Genomic DNA, 19,436 nt, shown 5'->3' with positions numbered 1-19,436 from the left:
ATAGAATGGAAATATTTGTTTTGCTGTCATCCTAGCCTCATAAAATACAGTAATTTTCCAGTGAAAAATTGGTTTTCTTTTCAATAGTATCCATTCAGAACTTCATGGTGTTTAAGCAAAATGTTGCTGGCTTTCATGTATGTGTGCATACACAGAGATCCTGGTTTACAACTCAACCTTCGCTTTCAGTACTAGCTTAAAAAAAAGTTGGCTCCATCAGGGGGAAAAGAAAAAGAAAGAAGTGCCCAAGCTAGCCCAGAGCAGACACAGCAAAAAGGCAGTAGGTTTCAGGGCAGCCACCTTATCAGTTTCCTCTGGTTTTGCTCCAGTAATCCATGGCATTGCACTCCATTGCATCTCCTTCCCAGGCAGCGTTTTCACTTGGAAAATGTGGTCTCCTTTTTTCTATTTAGTTTTCATTTCATAAAACCAGTGTAAATCAACAAGCAATGAGACAGACATATAGTATACATAAACATAAAACCAAACCATCTGAAACTGACAGAACATACCAGATAAACAAAAATACTGAGATAAAGTAACTTGGAGGGGCCTCAACTTCAACACAAAATCAACACAGAAAATACATACAACCATATAATAAAAATTGAGTTACGTTTTTACATAAATGGCTATAAATATATTTTTTGTTAAAATAGACATTAAATGAATCAATGTATCGTAGACAATTGAAAATTAGACCAACTTTTGTACCTAGGTATATACCACTATACGAAGAACTATTTGGGAACTATTCAGAAATTTGAGGGGTAATTTCCTGGCAGTAACCATAAATTAGCAAAATACTCATTAAAGAAGTGATCCATACACTCACTGACTGTTATCTGTAGGCACATATTCACAGTTCAGATTCCTTAAATCTCTTATTGAAATAATGTGCTATTAACAAAAATAATTTGGTAACAGCAAGCAAGCTTAACCAAGGTGAAAGTTCACCTCTCTAGGAACTGAAGTGAATACTTAAGAATTTAATGGGATAGGACAACATTACATTTAGGAGGGAAGGGTAAGAACAGTGGTGAAAATAAAGGGTAACAACAGAAGATAAACTGATTGGTTTTGCAGTCTGATTTGCTCTTTTACTTTATGAAAGAAGCAACAAATAACGCTGCATAAACGTAGAAGTTTCACAACAGCAAGAGAAATTTGGGTGATTTTCTTGCCACAAGCATTCAGTGTGATAGCTGTAGAAAACTGTTTTTCAAACTGCTGTTTTGAGGTTCAGGAAGGAAGGAGGTATAGAGGAAAAGTAGATAAATTCATTTTACAGACTTTTGGAGATTGAGTAAATTTTAACAAGTACATTAAATACATCCCAAAGAAGTCATCAGTGTAAATTAACTGATCGTATAAGGTCCTTCTGAAACAACACACAGGCTGTGTGTTTGTTTATGCACATGCTGTGTATGAAGAGTCAAAGAGTGGGAAACGGAAAGTTCTACTGTCACCGAAATATTATCTCCATCAATCTGTGTAAGTAAGAGTAAAATTTCAGCTGTCCTTAATACAAAAAAAAATGCTGCCATTGCCTCCATTTTTTTTCTAATGATTCGAATTAAGTTGCTCTTGTAGAACAATGAAATTCCACATGTTATTTAAAGTCAGGTCCAATGGTAAGTAAGTGCTAAAAAGGTAATGCATACTTAGTATATACAAATATCACATTAGCCAAACAAAGTGTTAATCTAAAGGACAAACTGCATTTACTGTATTACATACAGGGTTGTATGAAACGCATGTGGACAAGTGTCAGCAGTGACATACCCCTTGTGTCTGTAGAGACAGAGGTGTGATACGCCGCTTTTCCCACTCATTTGGGCGTGGTTCAGGTGTGGATTCCATGAAATTGCGCTTGAGCTCACTAATACTAGCCTGGTGTTTCAGTAAGTCGTCCTGGGTCCTATCCAGGTCCTAGCAACCCACAACGTAAAACAAAGTAGGACAAAACATAACGACAAAAGCAAACTTAACTGGGGAAAAAAAAAAAAAAAAAAAAAAAAAGGAAAAAAAGAAACCAAACCAAGGAAAGTGCCTTGTGTCTGAAGAGCTTCACTTCTTTGGAGTGCCTTGAAATAAAAAAGTTTAAGGCTACGAGGGAGCCAAGATTTATGGGGGTCACTTGCACACTCTTTCTTCCATATTTTAGGGCAAAGGAAAAATAATGCTGTGCATGCTTATTTAACAGAGGGCTATTTTCATCCAAAATGTGAAACTACCAACCCTCTGAATCAATCATAATTTCCAGTAGTTACTGGCTTTCACCTAAAATTTGTAAGTCCAGAAGCAAACACTTTGGGATATTGCACAACAAACATTACTGAAGGTAGCTGTAAGAAACAACAGTCTAACCCAAGAAGCATTATAGAAATGCATCTTTCTTGATATTTCAAGCTCCATGAAAAATACTACTGTGAAGACAGTGCTACAGGGCCAAACATGTAAGCAACTAACACTTGCTCAACTTCAGAGGGAATACTCACTGTATCTGTCATGTAGGCTTAAACTTACTGGAAGGATGAGATTTAAAGACTTAAAGCCTTGTATCTACCAATTTAAGAACCTGACAGCAGACACACCATTCAAGTAGGGATAGGTTTTGTGCATGCTGATATCAAAGGGGTGTTCTCTCTAAATTGCACCTACATAGGAAAGTGCCAAAGGGGACACCACAGCATGAGTATTGAATTATATTTTGTGATGATTGAGGCCAAGCTGCAGCACCTTGGATCAAATAACTACAAGCTAGTCTTTCACTTCGTACCAGATACAGGAGCAGACACAAGGATCAGGAGCTATGCAGGAACATAACTGTTCTGGTAGGCAGGCAAAAATCTGTCTGCTTAGCTTTCTTGGAAATTCATTATCCTTTAAATACAATGCTAGGCCCTGGTGGGAACAGCAGATTTCACTCTGCTTTTATAATCTGTCCTCCTTCCAGCATGCCAGGTCTTGCGAAAAGCCGGTGTTGGTTATGCACACTCTAACGCAAGAATATTTTTTTTTGTATTCTGTGCTGAAATCCAAGTTTAAGCCTCAGACCCATTTGTAGTCCAGAATTAAAAGACTGAAGATTAAAATGGAATAATATCAATGCAGATACAATTATTAATTAAATTTTAACAAAAGAATGTTATCAGATACAATAATTTAGGTAAAGCAGCTGGTTTCTGCACAAAGATTTTACATACTTTGTAACTGAATAGTTTGAAATTTTACTTCAACGTTTTGGTTGGGATTTTTGTAGTCAGTGCTCAGAATGCAAAGACACTTTAAGTCATGAAAAATCCAAATCCAATACAAATTCATTAGTTTCTGATTTCTTTTCACTTACATGTTCAGCTCAAATAACAGTTTGGGGGTGCATATCTATTTCCTAATTCTAAAAATATTCTTACATGCACCTCGAACACTAAGAACCTCTCCCCTTCTGGCAACTCTGTAGGTTCATACTGTGACAGGATCAATGCTTCACTTTTAATCTAGGACTAACAAACGAGACAATAAATATGTGCCCATAAAGTATGTACTTCTGAGTGAAGTAAAGCCTTATGCCAAAGGCATTCTATTACAAAACTGAAGCTCGTAACAATCATGTCATTATTTTAAAACCTGACACAAGGCACGTTTCTTGGACTTGATTAAAGCACAATTATGCAACACACACTCAGTGCTTTAGTAAGTTATACACAAGCAGAGTTTCAATAGCGATCAAAAGCTGCAAAAAGCCAGAAAACATATTAGTTGGGTTATTGCAATCCATACATCTCCTTATTACAGAACAAACTCAATGATTTTTTTAAAAACCTAATTTTTGTGACAAAGGGAATTACTTATAGCCCCATCTGGATGAATAAAATAAATGAATGACATTTAAAGACAAAGGATTTTCTAAAATTTCTTCAGTTTCTAGCTGATGTTAATAACCACAAGTTAAATGATAATGATTATAACTACAGTCGTTGATAAAATAATCCAGATTAACAAACTATATGGAAATTCAGTGACAAAGCACTATGCATTAACATACTGTTCAAAGCTCTTTTGTTGTTGCTCATCTTCAATGAAAACCAACCTTTAGGAAGCAGAAATTACTTCCATTTGAAAAGTGAAAAAAAATAAAGAGTTCAGAAGCATATCTAAACATTCTCTTTAAAAATCAGCTGCTCACATACATTTCTCAAAACTCCTGCAATCAGTGAACATCAGGACCACACTTCGTTTTTCCATACTTCTACCACTGCTTGTGCCTCACTAACTCCATTTATTCACATAATGTATGTGATAAAGGTTGATTAAACTGGCAAAAACTAGATACCCTGTTTACCAGAAGATGCCCACATTGAGAAGTAATGTATAAAAATCCCATTTAGGACTATGAATTGGACCCAAGTGTTTGCTTTATCTAAATAGGGCTATTATTCCCAGTTGCCACCTTGAAAACATCTAGCAAAAATACTGAAAATGTATACTGAACTTTCAAGCTGAAGGTTTTTTTGTTTGTTTGGATATTTTTGGTGGTTTGTTTTGAATATAAACTCAGAAACTAGAATGGTGACATGCAACATTTCCAAGCTGTTTTTCCCCCATGCACTTCATGCACTGTGTCTGTACAGCCTGCAAGTGACCTTCCATCCCATGCAGCCTGGCAGCCCGTGAGAAGGAAAAGTGTTGCTTAAATTATATACAAACCTCCAACATTAAATTGCTATGTCTGACATAAATATTTTCCCCGTCTACTCTCAAGGAACTGCTCTGTGAAATTAAGCCACAAAAAAAAAAAAAAAAAAAAAGAAAGAAAAAAAAAGAGAACATAAAATGTACCAGCAAATAAATAAAGAAGACCCTTAGAATCACATTTAAATAAAGGGGAAAAAAAAAAAAAACCAGCAAGGTGAAAAGGCACTATTCATACTAGATCCACAGAAAGCTCAGGGTGCTGTCAAGGCAGGCAGCTACAGCCAGATTTAACAGTAAAAAACCACAACCATGCACATTCTGCTGTCCTTCCTCCTCTTCATATTCCACCTATGTGAGCCCATGGCAAAATTATCAAGAAAAGGAAATGTTAACACATGCTTCCAGACTAACACAGAGGCTTCATCTCTTTGTAAATGCTGCAAAGCGTGCTGTATTTACAGACCTTTACTGTTTCCGCCCCAGATGTTGAAATTATTAAGCAGCTTTGGTCTTCTTTCACCTACGTGTCGTAGAACGGCTGAAGCAATATTTGGCATAAGTGGCATGAAAAATGGAAGTTTCACACTGTGTCCCTTTCTTGCTGTACTTTGCAGTGTTTTCCCAGATGGAAATTTAAGAATGAGTAAAGAAAAAAAATAATGATATGCGTAATTTCTGTGGGAAGCGCCTTCAACTCCGCAACAAGTTGATGTGAAAATGGAATCTAATGCAAGAGTTTGGTAAGAGAGTCTAGGATTCAAGTCAAACACCTAAATATCTAGATTTATTTACAAAAAAGTATTTACAAAGTGTCTTAATTATTTTAAGGATGTTGCAGTCTTGGGATACTTATGTGCACCCCCCCCATTTTTAAGTGAATATATTCTTCCTCAAACTGCAATGCACTCATTGGAAATGATAGCTGACCTTCATATCTTACCTACAAGTATTCTGAAATGCCTTATGGAACACACCTGTTTAAAAAGCAAACAGCGTCACAGTTTTTCCACAGGTATCACTACCAACTGCTAGTCTTAGGAAAAGATGCATTTAGAATTCAAAATTGTTCAACTTCATAAATTTGAGGAGGGGTTCATTTACTGCATATACTGTTGTACATAATGTGGGACATACCACGTTTTAATTTATTTCTTGCTTATCTGAGGTTCTATTTTCTGCAACCTTATGTTACAAATGATGCAAAGCCTTTAAAGTAATTTTCCATTATTTTAAACTTAGATCAGTGGTTTTAATGGCATGTCATGTTTAGTACAGTTTTAATGTGTATATTGTATTGATTTAATCAAGTTTAACAAACTTTGTTAAATGTAACATTGAACACACCCTCCCCTTTTTGATTCTGTAATATTTGGATTCATATTTCCTTTGAAGATCAAAATAAAACACTTTTTTTCTGGTGGTATTGCTGTAACATGCACAGTAGACATAAAGAAAGGAGGCATTTTTTCAACCCCTCCAGATGATCAGAGCAACTGATGTGGTGTGGCTGAGGCTTCTGTACAGCAATTTTAACAGAGTATTTCAAAGAATGTTCAGATTCCAGTGATTGAAGTCTGACAAAATCTGCAATCCCAGCTCATGAATGACATCAGTCTCCACCTTAACTGCTGCTAGAGATTAATCAAAGCACTTACAAACAAAAAAAGTGCCCTGGACGGACTCAAATTTACACACACCCTCATAGACCAGAAACATCTGAAATCTAGATTAACAAAAGCATTTAAAGTGTTCAGAGTTTTCTGAATTTAGTTTTTAGGAATTTCACTTTTTGGATCTAACTAGAATTTTGGAGATGTGCGTTCTGGTCAATGCAAGCAGAAGACATGCGTTTTAACACAAGCTGATAGTGCAAGCAGCACAACTTGCAAATAGCATCAAGTTATAATGTACCTATTATTGCACAGCACTTTCGGTATTCAGATTTATGTGCCTGTAAACATTTTGAACTACAAAGCAACTCTTTTAGTACCTGCAGCTCAGTATCTGTAGAATTATGCATGCTGCAGGATTTCAGGCAGGAAGAAAAACCCCCACCAGCTATCTGTTTATTAAATACCATAATGGCAATTTTTCACAAATGGGAAACGTTAGAAAGATACAGATATACACGTGTGTGTGTATTTATGTGTGTGTGTATTTATATATATATATATGTATATACAGACATCTACATAGACATATCCATATACTAGGAAGTGTGCAAAACTGAGCAAGCTTCTGGGAGAATAAGCATAAAAGCTATGTGCAAGTGTCAACATTTAAGCAACAAAATTACACACCTCCTCTTCCTCTGCTTTGTCATTCAGGTCATTGTCATTAGAGCCACTAAAGGAAGTTGCCTTAGGCTCCAGGTAGCAGAGGGACAGAGCGAGAGGAAAGGAAAATGTGAGTGAAAAATAAATAGACTGGAAAGCAGACAGAAGCAGCAGGAAGATAAGGAGAAAAGAGGGGATGAAAGAAGGAGAGGTAATAGGAATGTAGTGCTGAAGCCCGGGTGGGAGGAAAGAGACGCAAACATCAGGAAGACTAGGAAAAGTAATATAACCATTCTCATCAAGCAGCGAATGGAAACTAAAAGAAAAGCATCTGATAAAGCTCAATGAGACACATAAGTCAGTGCTTTTGCAGTCCTTTGTATAGATTTTTCCCTCAACAGCTGGGGAGCCTTGACTAGCTACAGGTCCCATAGATTCAAAGGTATTACTCAGTGAAGCTATTTTATTTTTATTATGATCTGGTGTTTCTTTCATGGAACTGCACTCTGAGGCGTCTGGGATGGTCAGGAGGGACTCCCCAAAGGGATCTTCCTCGGAAATATCTGAAAGCATGTCCATCTCAGGGACAGGTGACAGGTTTCTGTATGACACAGAATGGATGGGTAGTGATGATGGGTGTATGTGAGTGAGCTGAAGAAAAGAATTCTGTGCGCAGTGGAAAATGAAAGCACAAAAAAATATGAGTTTGAAGGCACAAGAAAAGGGGAAAAAAAGAAATTATCAGTTAGTGAAAATTTTCACTTAGAAGCAGGGATAGCTCTACTAATGCAATAGAAATGCCAAATAAAAAATAGAACTCCCCTTGTATTTTACAAGCAGCCAACTTGTTTACTTCCGTGGATTATAAAAGGAACCCATTATGAATGTTTTGTTCTCAGGCTATAGAGAATTGTGTACTTTTGAACTGTAATAGTCACTTAACAACAGATGGAAGCAGACAGACATCCAAAGGCAGAAAGGTCAGGGGACAGTGCAGTACACAGAAGACAAGCTAGCACTTTGATTCTTGGGTTTATAGCCATTTCCTTTAAGACTTAAAGAGAGCCAGAAACTTAAAGAAGTATCTGCACTAGAGGGAAAAGAAAGCTGTTCACAGAATTGGCACATGTAACAAAACCTTACTGAACAGCTTCCTGAAACAACTTCCCAAAATACTGCTTTTTTCTCTTCTTCTTTCGGCTAAAATATTGAAAGATACCGCCGCTTTGAAAACAAGGGAGTACCATTATTTTACCAAGCCCACAGTGAAAACATAGCAAATTATTTTACCGTTTTTCTCCCATAAAGAAATTCTGTGCTAATTCAAAACTATTTCAACTTAGCAGCAAGCAAACAAAAAAACTCAAACACCACAAAAAACAAAAAAAAAAAACCAAAACAACAACAAAACCCAAACCAAAACAAACAAAAAAAAGCAACTGTTGGTACTTGTTCCCTTGCTACACTTGAATGCAGTGGGAACTTGAACGGCAGAGAAACTCAGCATTCCCCCTGGGAATCAAATGCAAAAAAAAAAAATCACTTGCAAAAAAGTGTGAAAACAAAACTACTCTAAAATATGACAAAGTTCTGGAGAACTGGCTGAAAAAGAAAGGCTCTCCAGGAGAGAGGAGCAGCAGATTTTAGCTGACACTCGGGAAGGAAATTTTTACATCAAATCATACAAGATCCAAATTAAATTTTTTGACCTATTCCCCCAGTAGCTCTAACAAACAAGACAAGTAAACAGTTGTTTTTAACAGGCACAGACCAAGTACTCAGCTTTTCACAGAATACACTCCTCAGTCAACACAGAAGTTTTTGAAGGATGAAATAATTCTGCAATGGCTACTAAAACAGTAGTTACCTACTGTAATTAAATACAGTTATATACCCAACTTTGTAGAATGTACACAACTGTGGATATACTAACTTTTAAGTCTAAATGAACTAAGGAAATTAATAAACCATTATCTCACCTTTGAAACATTTTTTTCAAGAACTCATGCAAGCTTACTGAGAAGTCAAATTAAATTTCTAGCAATAAAAGAAACACTAAGTCAATGCAATTCAGAAGTCTGCATTCTCTTTTGCTTACATACATTTACATTAAGTTAAATCTATAGAAAGCACTTGACAATTTTCCTTTAATATTTTAATATGGTGTTCTGTACAATGCCCAGAAGTGACAGACCATGGACACATACCATATGAACAAATAAGTTTGGTGTGAAAGTCAGCCATACCTTTCCATCCTGAGTCAGTTCTAATTGCGGAGTTTTGACTGGGCTTCCATCTTCTCCGCCACCTTCGTTTAACTTGGCCTGACCAGCAGCTTCACTGTCAATTCCTTTACCTCCAGCAGTCTGCACTCCAGTAGCATGGAAGTCTCTTAGCAGACTTAGGTCTGAGATACCCATGGGAGCTATTAGAGAGCAAAATAATTTTGGGCAATTTAGGTAAGATGGAACATTTTGGTTTTAAGACTTCTTAACAATAACCATTTTATGGTGATGTTAGCAATGAGCAATACAGGCTATTTACTGAATAATACACTTTTCCAGCTTCTTGCCTTTGCAGGAACTCTATGGTTCTCATCATGAACAGCAACACACCCTTGTAATATAATGTGCACTTACCATGCAAGGGAGAAAAATCTCACAGTATCAAGTAGGTACTTGATAGTCAACTTTTCAATCAGTCTTGGAACACAAATTGAAAGTACTGTTCTTGTGACAATGTAAATCACCATAACAAAAGAGAGATATAGGCCACAGAGTTTTGTGGAAATTCACTATTTTGAGAGGACTGGTTTAATGCAATACAGAAATAGCATACATCTATGCATATAACTGTCACAGTATTTTTATTCTTAGCAAAACTCCAGAAACAACAGCTCAACTTTTCCTCCCGACATGCTTGCAAAAAATTGGGAAATACTGCATATGTATACTTGAATAGAGTCAAAGCATAAGAGAGTGAAAAGCCTTAAATTATTTTTCTCTCTTATTTGATTTGATATACTGTAATATACATGAGTAGTGAACACAGATGCTACATGTCTGATATAGAATTCTCCATATATTCACAGCAGTGCCATAAAATTTCGGCAATGACTAAACTTACTGTTTAGGTTATCTAAAACTGACAAATAACCAAAGTGGCTACTCAGATCACCCATCAGAAACTGAAATTCACATATCTGGCAGTTGACATTCTGGCCATCTATAATGTTAACATTTTGAGTGCTGGTTAGATCACAACCAGAACACATAATGTAATCATTACACTGAAGAAATAAGACAAACTTCATACCTCCATCAAGGCTTCTGGAAACACGCTTGCTTGAAGTGCGTTCAAAGTATGGGGCTGGTCTGTCTATGAGGTTGCTAGCCTGTCGTGTCTGTGCTTGTGTACGGCCACTGTAGCGGAACTTGGAACCCAAGGTTAGAAACTTTGCTTTTGGAGGCTGCTCTGGTGATACAAGCCTAAAAAGGAATATGAAGGAAGTCAGTTAAAAAGACCTTATTTTATGTATTTAGTAAGGTACTTCGAAGCTCCTTATTAAACTTCAGTTCATCATGCATGATATGCACACTCCAAGAAAGGCAAGAAAGGATTCTACAATAAGCTCTCAGAATTTAATAAACCAACGCATGTTATTTATTAATTGCAGTTGAGTTGAAGTGATGTTGATAAACATCACGTTTTCCACAGTAGGACTAAGCATCTGGGATCCGTACCTTTTGGTGCTAATGTGGTTAAGTTATATTTTTTGTAGAAAGCTGAGGCCACTGTAAGTAAAATACTTCTCAAATCTCTCTCCTCAGAATGTTACTTACAGTAGAATCTATGCATTCCACCTCCACTGTGTCTTCTATACTCTGACATATCAATACAGCAGTTGCTATTCCTCAAGTTAGGGAATAGCATCTCAAAGCTGCATAGAAGGCTGTATCAATTGAAAAAAAAAGACTGAGGCGGCTGGAGAGATGCAACCCAGCAATAAGAAGTTTAATAAGCTAGATTCAGATTCCGTTTTCTTTACAATGTCATTTATAGGTTTATGTAAGTTGATGTTTGCTGGATATAAGGATGAGAAAAAGGCATATTGTGGAAAGAGTGAAAAACAGATTCAGTTACAAGTACTATTAATGCTGGATTCTGTGCGTTTGCACCTAAGCATTAGAGTCAATGTCAGAAGTCAAAGTAACAACGTGGCAAATTTGCTATGATTAATTCTGGTTTTTTCCATCAGTATTTTAACATCACATGCATTTGAAGAAAAAGATTCTCCATACTTTCCTGAATTCCCTTTAGTATGAGGACTTAAAGCTCTCACTCATCTAACCCTCACTGCTTGTACTTTGTTTCTGAAATCTGAGCCATCAGCTTCAACACTGATGGAACTGTGATCCAGTGCTCTCCCTGCTGACAGAATGGACAGTCATCACTGCAGGAACCCTTCCCAGTCTCTGTTCCTCTAGAAAGGCCTCTCATGTTGCCTCCTGATCAGTGTAGTGCCTCAAATACATGCTCACCCAGCATGGATGCCTCCATGGCCTATTCTCCCTCTGTATAAAACCATCAGAATAGATAAAGCTTTCTGATTTGAGGAGCTGCAAAGAATGAGAAGCTCACAGAACATCAGTGTCTTTCAAGCAGAACCAGCAACTACTGTGCCTTGAGTATTTAGGATAGCACAGATTGGCAAGTGAGACTTAAAAAGTATGCTGACTTTGTTCTCCTCTTTTGAAGCATTTGCACAGGGAATGTTTGTGTCAGTGGAATCCAATCCAAGATATGTTAAGACAGCATCCAGTGGTGGGTTGTGAAAACTGATAGTCACTGTAAAGATACTCCAGCAAGTTTCTGAAATTTTGAAGAATTTTCAGATACTTAGCAAACAGAATGGTGAGCTAGTGTGGTGGACTGACCTTGGCTGGATGCCAGGGTACCACCACAAAGCTGCTCTATCACTGCCCTTCCTCAACTGGACATGGGAGGGAGAAAAAAATGTAATGAAAAGCTTGTGGGCTGAGATAAGGACAGGGAGAGATCATTCACCAGTTGCTGTCATGGGCAAAACAGATCTGACTCAGGAAAAAATTATTTATTACAAACCAAATCAGATTATGATAATGAGAAAAACTCAAATCTTAAACCACCTTTTCCCCACCATTCCCTTCTTCCTGGGCTTAATTGCACTCCCAAATTCTCTACCTCCTTCCCCCTCAGCAGTACAGGGGGATGGGAAATGGGGGTTGTGGTCAGTTCATCACAGGTTGTTTCTGCCGCTCTTTCCCCCTCGAGGGGAGGACTTCCCACACTCTTCCCCTGCATGGGGTTCCTCGCACAGGAGACAGTTCTCTATGAACTGCTCCACTGCAAGTCCTTCCCACAGGCTGCAGTTTATGAACTACTCCAGTGTGGGTCCCATCCACCGGGTCACAAGTCCTGCCAGCAAACTTGCTCCAGCGTGGGTTCCTCTCTGCATGGGCCACAGCTCCTGCCAGAAGCCTGCTCCAGCACGGGCTTTCCACAGGGCCACAGCCTCCTTCAGACATTCACCTGCTGTGAAACAGGGTCCTCCATGGGCTTCAGGCAGGTAAGTGCTCCACTGTAAAACCTCCATGGGCTGCAGGGGCACAACCTGCCTCCCCATGGTCTGCACCACAGGCTGCAGGGGAATCTCTGCTCTGGTGCCTGGAGCACCTCCTCCTCTCCTGCACTGACCTTGGGGTCTGCGGAAGTGTTTCTCTCACATATGCTCAACTCTCCTCCTCAGCTGCGGTTCCACAGGTTTGGGTTTCTTTCCCCCCTTTTTTCTTAAATGTGTTATGCCACAGACACTGCCATTGTTGCTGATAGCTCAGCCTTGGCCAGCAGTGGGTCTGGTTGGAGCTGGTTGACAGTGGCTGTATTGGACAGAAGCTTCTAGCAGCTTCTCATGGAAACCACCCATCCCTATAACTCCCTTGCCATGCAAACAAACCAAGTAACACCAGGTAGAAGGTTACCATCTTCTCTAGGAGAGGATGTCACCTATGACCATTCTGATTCTATGTTTATGGTTTTGTCAGAGTGCTAGCCAGAAAGATTTAATCCTGCATGCCTAAGATTCAGATACGCAAGCACCTGAATCCTAACATGTTTCAATAGATTTTTTTAAATAAAACAAAATTCAAGACAACCTAATCCAACCTTCTGCACGAAGGACACTAATGAAATAAAATCACTAGCATCTGCAGCTTCACTTTCATTGCTTCTATAAAACAACCTTATGCAATCTTTGCGACAATTTATTTCTCCACATGATTTTCAAGAGAGAGTGCATTATGCATTAAGAGGAAGAAGGCTAAAAAGGTTTTTGCAAGGTTATTCCTCTTCTTTATCTTCTAGTCTTGGCAAGGCTACAGCATTAACTGCCAGTTTCTACCTTTCACCCTGCTGAGATAAACTTCTAATCTTTTAATGTGGAAAAACCAAGAGAACCTATTACTTCCTTATTAAGGGCATTTGAATGGATTTTTTTGTATTACAAGCTTAATTACATAAAATAACTGAAGACTATCCTTTAACATTTTAAGACATTCTGGGGAGACACAATCACTAAAGTTTCAAATAAAACATGGTAAAGCAGAATTCTAAGCAGGTATCTGCAGCTACTGCTTAAATTGGAAGTTGCAGGCTAAACTTAGCTCGAAAGATTATTGTAGACACGTAGTCTAACTGTATTTCTTAAAGAAGATTGTTGCTCTTTGAAAATGGTACTGGAATCCTATAAGGTTGTATCACAAATGAATCCAATGCCTTCTGGTTGTCATTTCAGTATAGTTCATTAGAAAATTTTATTAATAACTTCATATGCTGGTTGAATTTCCCATCCATTAGTAGAAGATAAATCTTAATGCAATTATTTGAGAAAAACTTAAAACATTGCAAAAGACAACGCAAAGAGTCTCACAGTGTTACACAGGGCATGTTGAGAGATCTGGAAGCTAAAAATGTACACCTAGATTCAATACCATGTACTGTGGTATCATACACAAGCTTTACACATAGAATTATAGAATCATAGAATCATAGAATAGTTAGGGTTGGAAAGGACCTTAAGATCATCTAGTTCCAACCCCCCTGGCCATGGGCAGGGACACCTCTCACTAAACACATGCTCTGAAAGAGCTACATCTCTTGGACTGCAGTTGTATTCTGCTTTTTATCTTTGGAGAAAAACAGAGCTGGATTTTACTGTTTTTAAATCAGGATGACGGGTTATGAGGATCTTCTCTGTGTGACACCACTGAAGTATATGGGTTTTACAGAATTATTCAAGTATTTGTTACTTAAGTTTCATTATAATATCATTTCTAGTAAGTAAAAGCCACTTCTGATTGGAATAAAATCCAATTATTTTTATTATGTCAGAATTTCTGTAGCAAGATTATCAAATATGTGATAATGCTCCTAAAAACTTATATTTTCAAATGGTAGTTGTCAGTTTAGGATATTTGACTTCCACAGGATTTGTTTTTTCCTATTCAGGTCCATTTTATTCCTATATAATTAGGAAATACAGATTCCCAGCAAAGCAAATCATGGCATGAATTATTTTAAGAGTGTTGATAAACTTTCCACTGCAGATAGAACTGCATGCTATTTGTGGTAACACACATCACTTTAAAGATTTTAAAGAATAGAACGTATCTTAATAAACTTAGTAATGAACTCTATCAAATATGAAAGAAAAAGAAGTCTTTGATCAGGGTTTAAAAAACGTACTTCCAATTTAAGCATTTTGAGACTGATTGCCAATCTTGGCACAAGTTCTAACATTGCATTCAAGAATACTCTACATTTAATGAAAATCTGAATACTGAAAACCATCTGATAGTTCCAGTAATGAACTGCTTAGGTCTCATGGCCCAAGTTCTCTGTCTAGCAAGTACATTCAGCTTAGACTAGTACTCAGCATCAGGATTGTATCTACCTTAAAACACAATTGCTTTTTAAAAAAAAAAAACACAGGCTACTGAATGGAAAGCTTACCTTTTAAATACCCCAGTTACTGTGCTCATTTGAAGCAAGAAACTCAGATTCAGTGCCCATTCAATGCTTAAGAGGGTCAACCTAAATCTGTGACTCCTAGGCTGCATGGGGCATGTGCACCCCCTCATGGAGTTTGTGCTATTATAAAAATGAAATTAGGATTTTTCAAATTCCTTTTCAATGGAGGAAGTAAAAAGAGAAACTACTCTGTGCCTTATTGCTAAAGTGCTCATTTACAAATAGACCATAATTTTAATGACCAGCTCAGAATATTAAGAAGCTGCAAGCATTTATACTCAGCAGAATATTCTAAAAAGTGAAGTGAATAAAGATTACTGTTAAGCCCTGAGAACTTCATTAGAAGGTGTATAGTGGCTTTCTAGATGGTCACTCTGAAAAGTCAATCTCTCGGGAAGTCTTAACATATGGTAACTAGTTTAGCCCCATCCTGTTAGCATTCAAAGTTTAAATCAAGCAGTTAAATTCAGACTTTCAGAACTGTCAGTTTGGGGTAAGTGATTGTTAGAGTGTCTTCTCTCTAAGAGGTGTTACGGGACTGGGAAATAAGGTGCAAAAAAAGGGGGGAAATCTCTACTTTCCTCCTATCCTTTAAAAGGAAGATATGCTCATACCTGGTAAAGTGAGAGAAACAGAGAATTATCATTTACCTGAAAAAAGTATGGTGCTCCACACAAACCTTCCATAACCTTTTAGCAGCCCGATGGTTTGGCAGTTTGAACCCAATAGTGCTCTCAAACTGTTCCGTCTGGAAAGAATCCACAAATAAATTAACTCGTTTCCTTAAGCTAGCTTTTAACTAGCAGCAGAGTTCAGATAATTCCATTACTGTAACAAGCTCTAATTCTCCTTTCATAAGACTTCATAAGATTTAGAAGTAATAAAAAAATAATCAGAATTTCCACTTAGCCATGGGAGTTAGCCATGATGGGTAATCACATAACCACTTCCTAACTGAACAAATGACTCTGTTGAAAAACCCAATAATGCTTTACTGCTCCTTGCTCATTTTATGACTAGCTGCTCGATGTATTTATTTTTAAACTATATGAAGTAATTGTACTGCAGGTTGTGCTGCACATTTCCCTTGAATTTCATAAATATCTAAAATCCATAGTGCAGTGTTAAGCTCACCTAAGCCGTTTCACTATACAACAGTTTCTTAGCAAAACTATTGCATCTATGTACCACAGTAAGTTCAAGAACAATACATCTGTGTTCCAAAACTTACAAAACTACAATGTTAGTATTGTATTATGGGTATTTAGACTTCTTTTTTGTTTTATTTATTCACACAGTAAAAGCCACTTTAAACATTTTAAAATATAATATAAAAAAGCATTACAGTTTTTGACATTTTGTTAAATATCCAGTTACAATGTGTTCAAAATGTATCCCCCTCCCCTCCCTTCAGCAACTCTCATAAACTTAAACAGCTATCTGAAAAGAAAGTTGAATCCACTATTTCCATAGTAGCTAACAGAAAAAGTTATAACCTCCTACAGAAAACTCAAACCTTCGGGTACAGCCATAAACTAGATGCGCTGACATTTAGCGAACAATTATACCCAAAGAGGAAGAGAAGCTGGCTCTCTCCCAGGACTGCAAGTTTGTATAAACACTCAGAACATGGCCAGCATAACCAGCTTTTGCTGTAAAAAATTTAAAATTACACGATGGCATCTATTAACCAAAGAAAATTGATTTTCTTCTTGGTTTGCATTTAGTGATCCAGACAAGTGTTTAATACAATCAGCAGAATACAAAAAGGAAAATAAAATGCTCTTAAGCTCTGCTCGACTCCAACAAAAGCCTGTGAGAACATCTGGGAAAAAAATTAGGATGTGTTCTTGTTACTAGATAGAAATCATCTCACAAAGGAAACAGGACAGAAAGGTGCTACTTACTTCTGCTGGCCTAACTTTGATGTAGAAATTGCTTCTTTTATAAGAAATCTTAAGAATTTTTGGCCAAGCAAAGCGGTTGATCCGGAGTCTATCTTTGTAAATGAGCAGGCCGTTAGCACATACACCCAGCATGATATCCACACCTTCAGAATCCTACCACATGAGACAATTTCATAAAAATCAGTTTAATAACATTCCAAACAAGTAATGATTGTTAGCATACCTTGAGGGAATAATACAACTGGAATTTACTTCACATTTAAACCTGAAAGACCGCAACAATGAGATTCTTAAAGCAGAAATTGCCAAGTATATATATTTTACAGGAGGCTTTGGACTCTAAGTAATGGCTTTGGCTCTCATATGCCATTACATATGCCACATTTCTGGGAAATTCTTCAATATTCTGACAAAAGGGGCTAAGTTAACAATTTAAAAGCAAGAAACAGTACGGTGGATGTGCTACCAGTAATTTCAACAAATATTAAAAGAAGACTTAACTTAAAACAGTGAGTGAAAGTCTGAAAAAGTTGATGATCATGGTGATAGTCACCTATGGGGAAGTAATGGACAGGTGCCTGACAATATCAACATAATAATTTCAAAGTGCTGGGGTACACAATACAGCAGAATCTCATGTCCTCCCCAACAACAATAAAATCAACTACATCAAATGCCAGCACTGTCATTAAGAAGTTACTTCACTGGCATAACTAATGCTGCAAGTGGTTCCTGGCAAGCTGCAGTTCTAATGCTTGTAGATAACTTCACTCCACCAAAAGAAAGCTCCAATAAAACTCTAAAAATCTAAGTTCCTTAAAACACTACAGACCAACTGAACTGCCTGTTGCACTTGCATTAAAAAAATGAATGTTACATAGTTAATTGTACAGGAATAAAAATTTATGTATATTTGCTTCAAGTGCTTCTAATGAGAACACAGGAAAAAAGTCTATGGAAAAATCTGCAAAAACAAGTGCACATTGTTTTCATATGAAACAGAATAAAAAAATGTTTTGCCAGTACTTAGAAGTCTTTTCTTCTCTTTTTTTTTTTTTTTTTTTTTTTTTTTTAGATATAGGAGTGATATGCTTAGAACACATTGATTTTCCTAATGATTTGAGGCTCTGGATTTGTGCGAGGGAGTGGGAAGGGGTCGGTTACTTGGGTTTTTAACAAAAAAAAAAAAAAATTCCCCACTAGAAATGTAAATTTGATTTGACCTTCCCAGAAGAGTGGAAATCACCAAAACCCACACTCCTCCCCCCACCCTGATTTTAACTCTCATGGTATCACGAAAAAAATTACATGTTCTTTTAGGCTTTATTTTACAGCCCTACGTCCCCTTGGCATCAAAAATCTGACATTTTTAATATATTTAGCCACTTTTATAAATAAAATATTATTTCTAAGCTGCACATACATCATGCATTAAGTGAGCTTAGATTTAAAATAAATTCTAAGTATGTTAAAGCTGTAAACTGTAAATTATCATGACCAAAACATAAAAGGCTTATACCTAAAAACTGAGAATATGACATTTTTTAGAAAATATATGTATACTATGTTCTTTAATACTAAGCATGTCTATCGAAAAACAGAACAAACCCAAACCAATCCCCAGTACCTTGGCATGATGTAAATCCACTCCATACATGGAGAGTCTCTTTGCATTTTCTAGGAACTGGGAATCCGCCTGTGCTGGAGTTAAGCCCCTAAAACCATTGAATAAGCCTTGAGTTTATTGACAAAAGAACTGAGAATCAAAACTGAGTGGAATCCTGGAATTCAGACACATCAGAAAACGTCAGTCCATAAGGTATCAATAGCATTTTTGCCCTAATAGGAAAGTGTTCTCTTAAAGCATATTAAATTTCTTGAAATGAGATATCCACCTTCACTCTTTCCAAATAGTCTAGGCTCTATGTTGCTTAAACTAATTCATATGCTCAGATAAAAATCTTTTCTCTAAAAGTTCTCTTTGGAGATCTTACTGAAGCTACTACTTTAAAACCAAACTTTTTAAACATGTGGAAGAGGCTCTAGTAACATAGAAAAAGATTTCCAAAGTAACTTCAGCTTAGCAGTTTTACACATACTTTTAAAAGGATTGATATAAACATGACAAAGCATAATGATTTCATTTAATCCCACTGTATCCGACACACCTGTGTGTTTTGTGTAACTCAGCTACTTTCTCTTCCATTTCTTGAGTCTGATTGGGTGCAAATTGGAATTCACTGACATAGTCACTGCGGTGCTCTTCTGGGTCATGATCACCCAGCTCAGCCTGCAGAGTATATGAACCAAGGAGGGTGTGAGTCACAAAAGAACATGGCAGTCGACCAGAAGCAATATCCTGACGAAGCTGTAGGCACAAGAAATACCTGCAAAATAAAAGAAAGGAGGGGGGGAAATCAAACAAAACCAAGAACAGACAAAGTGTTACTAATGGCAGGCTTATGAGATACAACAGAAGTTATTGAGA

The 19,436-nt window shown here is 37.1% G+C and overlaps 1 protein-coding gene across 1 annotated transcript in view; it reads right to left on the bottom strand.

The window, feature by feature from the left end:
• Positions 1-19,436, bottom strand: part of EPB41L2 (erythrocyte membrane protein band 4.1 like 2) — a 60,248-nt gene that overhangs the window by 12,040 nt on the left and 28,772 nt on the right. Inside the window, exons 6-15 of the mRNA XM_080616149.1 lie at positions 19,117-19,335; positions 18,576-18,663; positions 16,949-17,101; positions 15,692-15,789; positions 10,290-10,462; positions 9,221-9,399; positions 6,999-7,640; positions 5,014-5,046; positions 1,786-1,932; positions 301-405 (exon numbers count right to left, since the gene is read on the bottom strand). Of these exons, the coding sequence (XP_080472275.1) occupies positions 301-405; positions 1,786-1,932; positions 5,014-5,046; positions 6,999-7,640; positions 9,221-9,399; positions 10,290-10,462; positions 15,692-15,789; positions 16,949-17,101; positions 18,576-18,663; positions 19,117-19,335 (1,837 nt within the window). The remainder of the gene's footprint in view (positions 1-300; positions 406-1,785; positions 1,933-5,013; positions 5,047-6,998; positions 7,641-9,220; positions 9,400-10,289; positions 10,463-15,691; positions 15,790-16,948; positions 17,102-18,575; positions 18,664-19,116; positions 19,336-19,436) is intronic.

The sequence above is a fragment of the Psittacula echo genome (assembly GCF_963264785.1).
Source record: "Psittacula echo genome assembly, chromosome: 4".
Taxonomy (NCBI): Eukaryota; Metazoa; Chordata; class Aves; order Psittaciformes; family Psittacidae; genus Psittacula; species Psittacula echo.
This window is presented reverse-complemented; position numbering and strand designations above follow the sequence as displayed.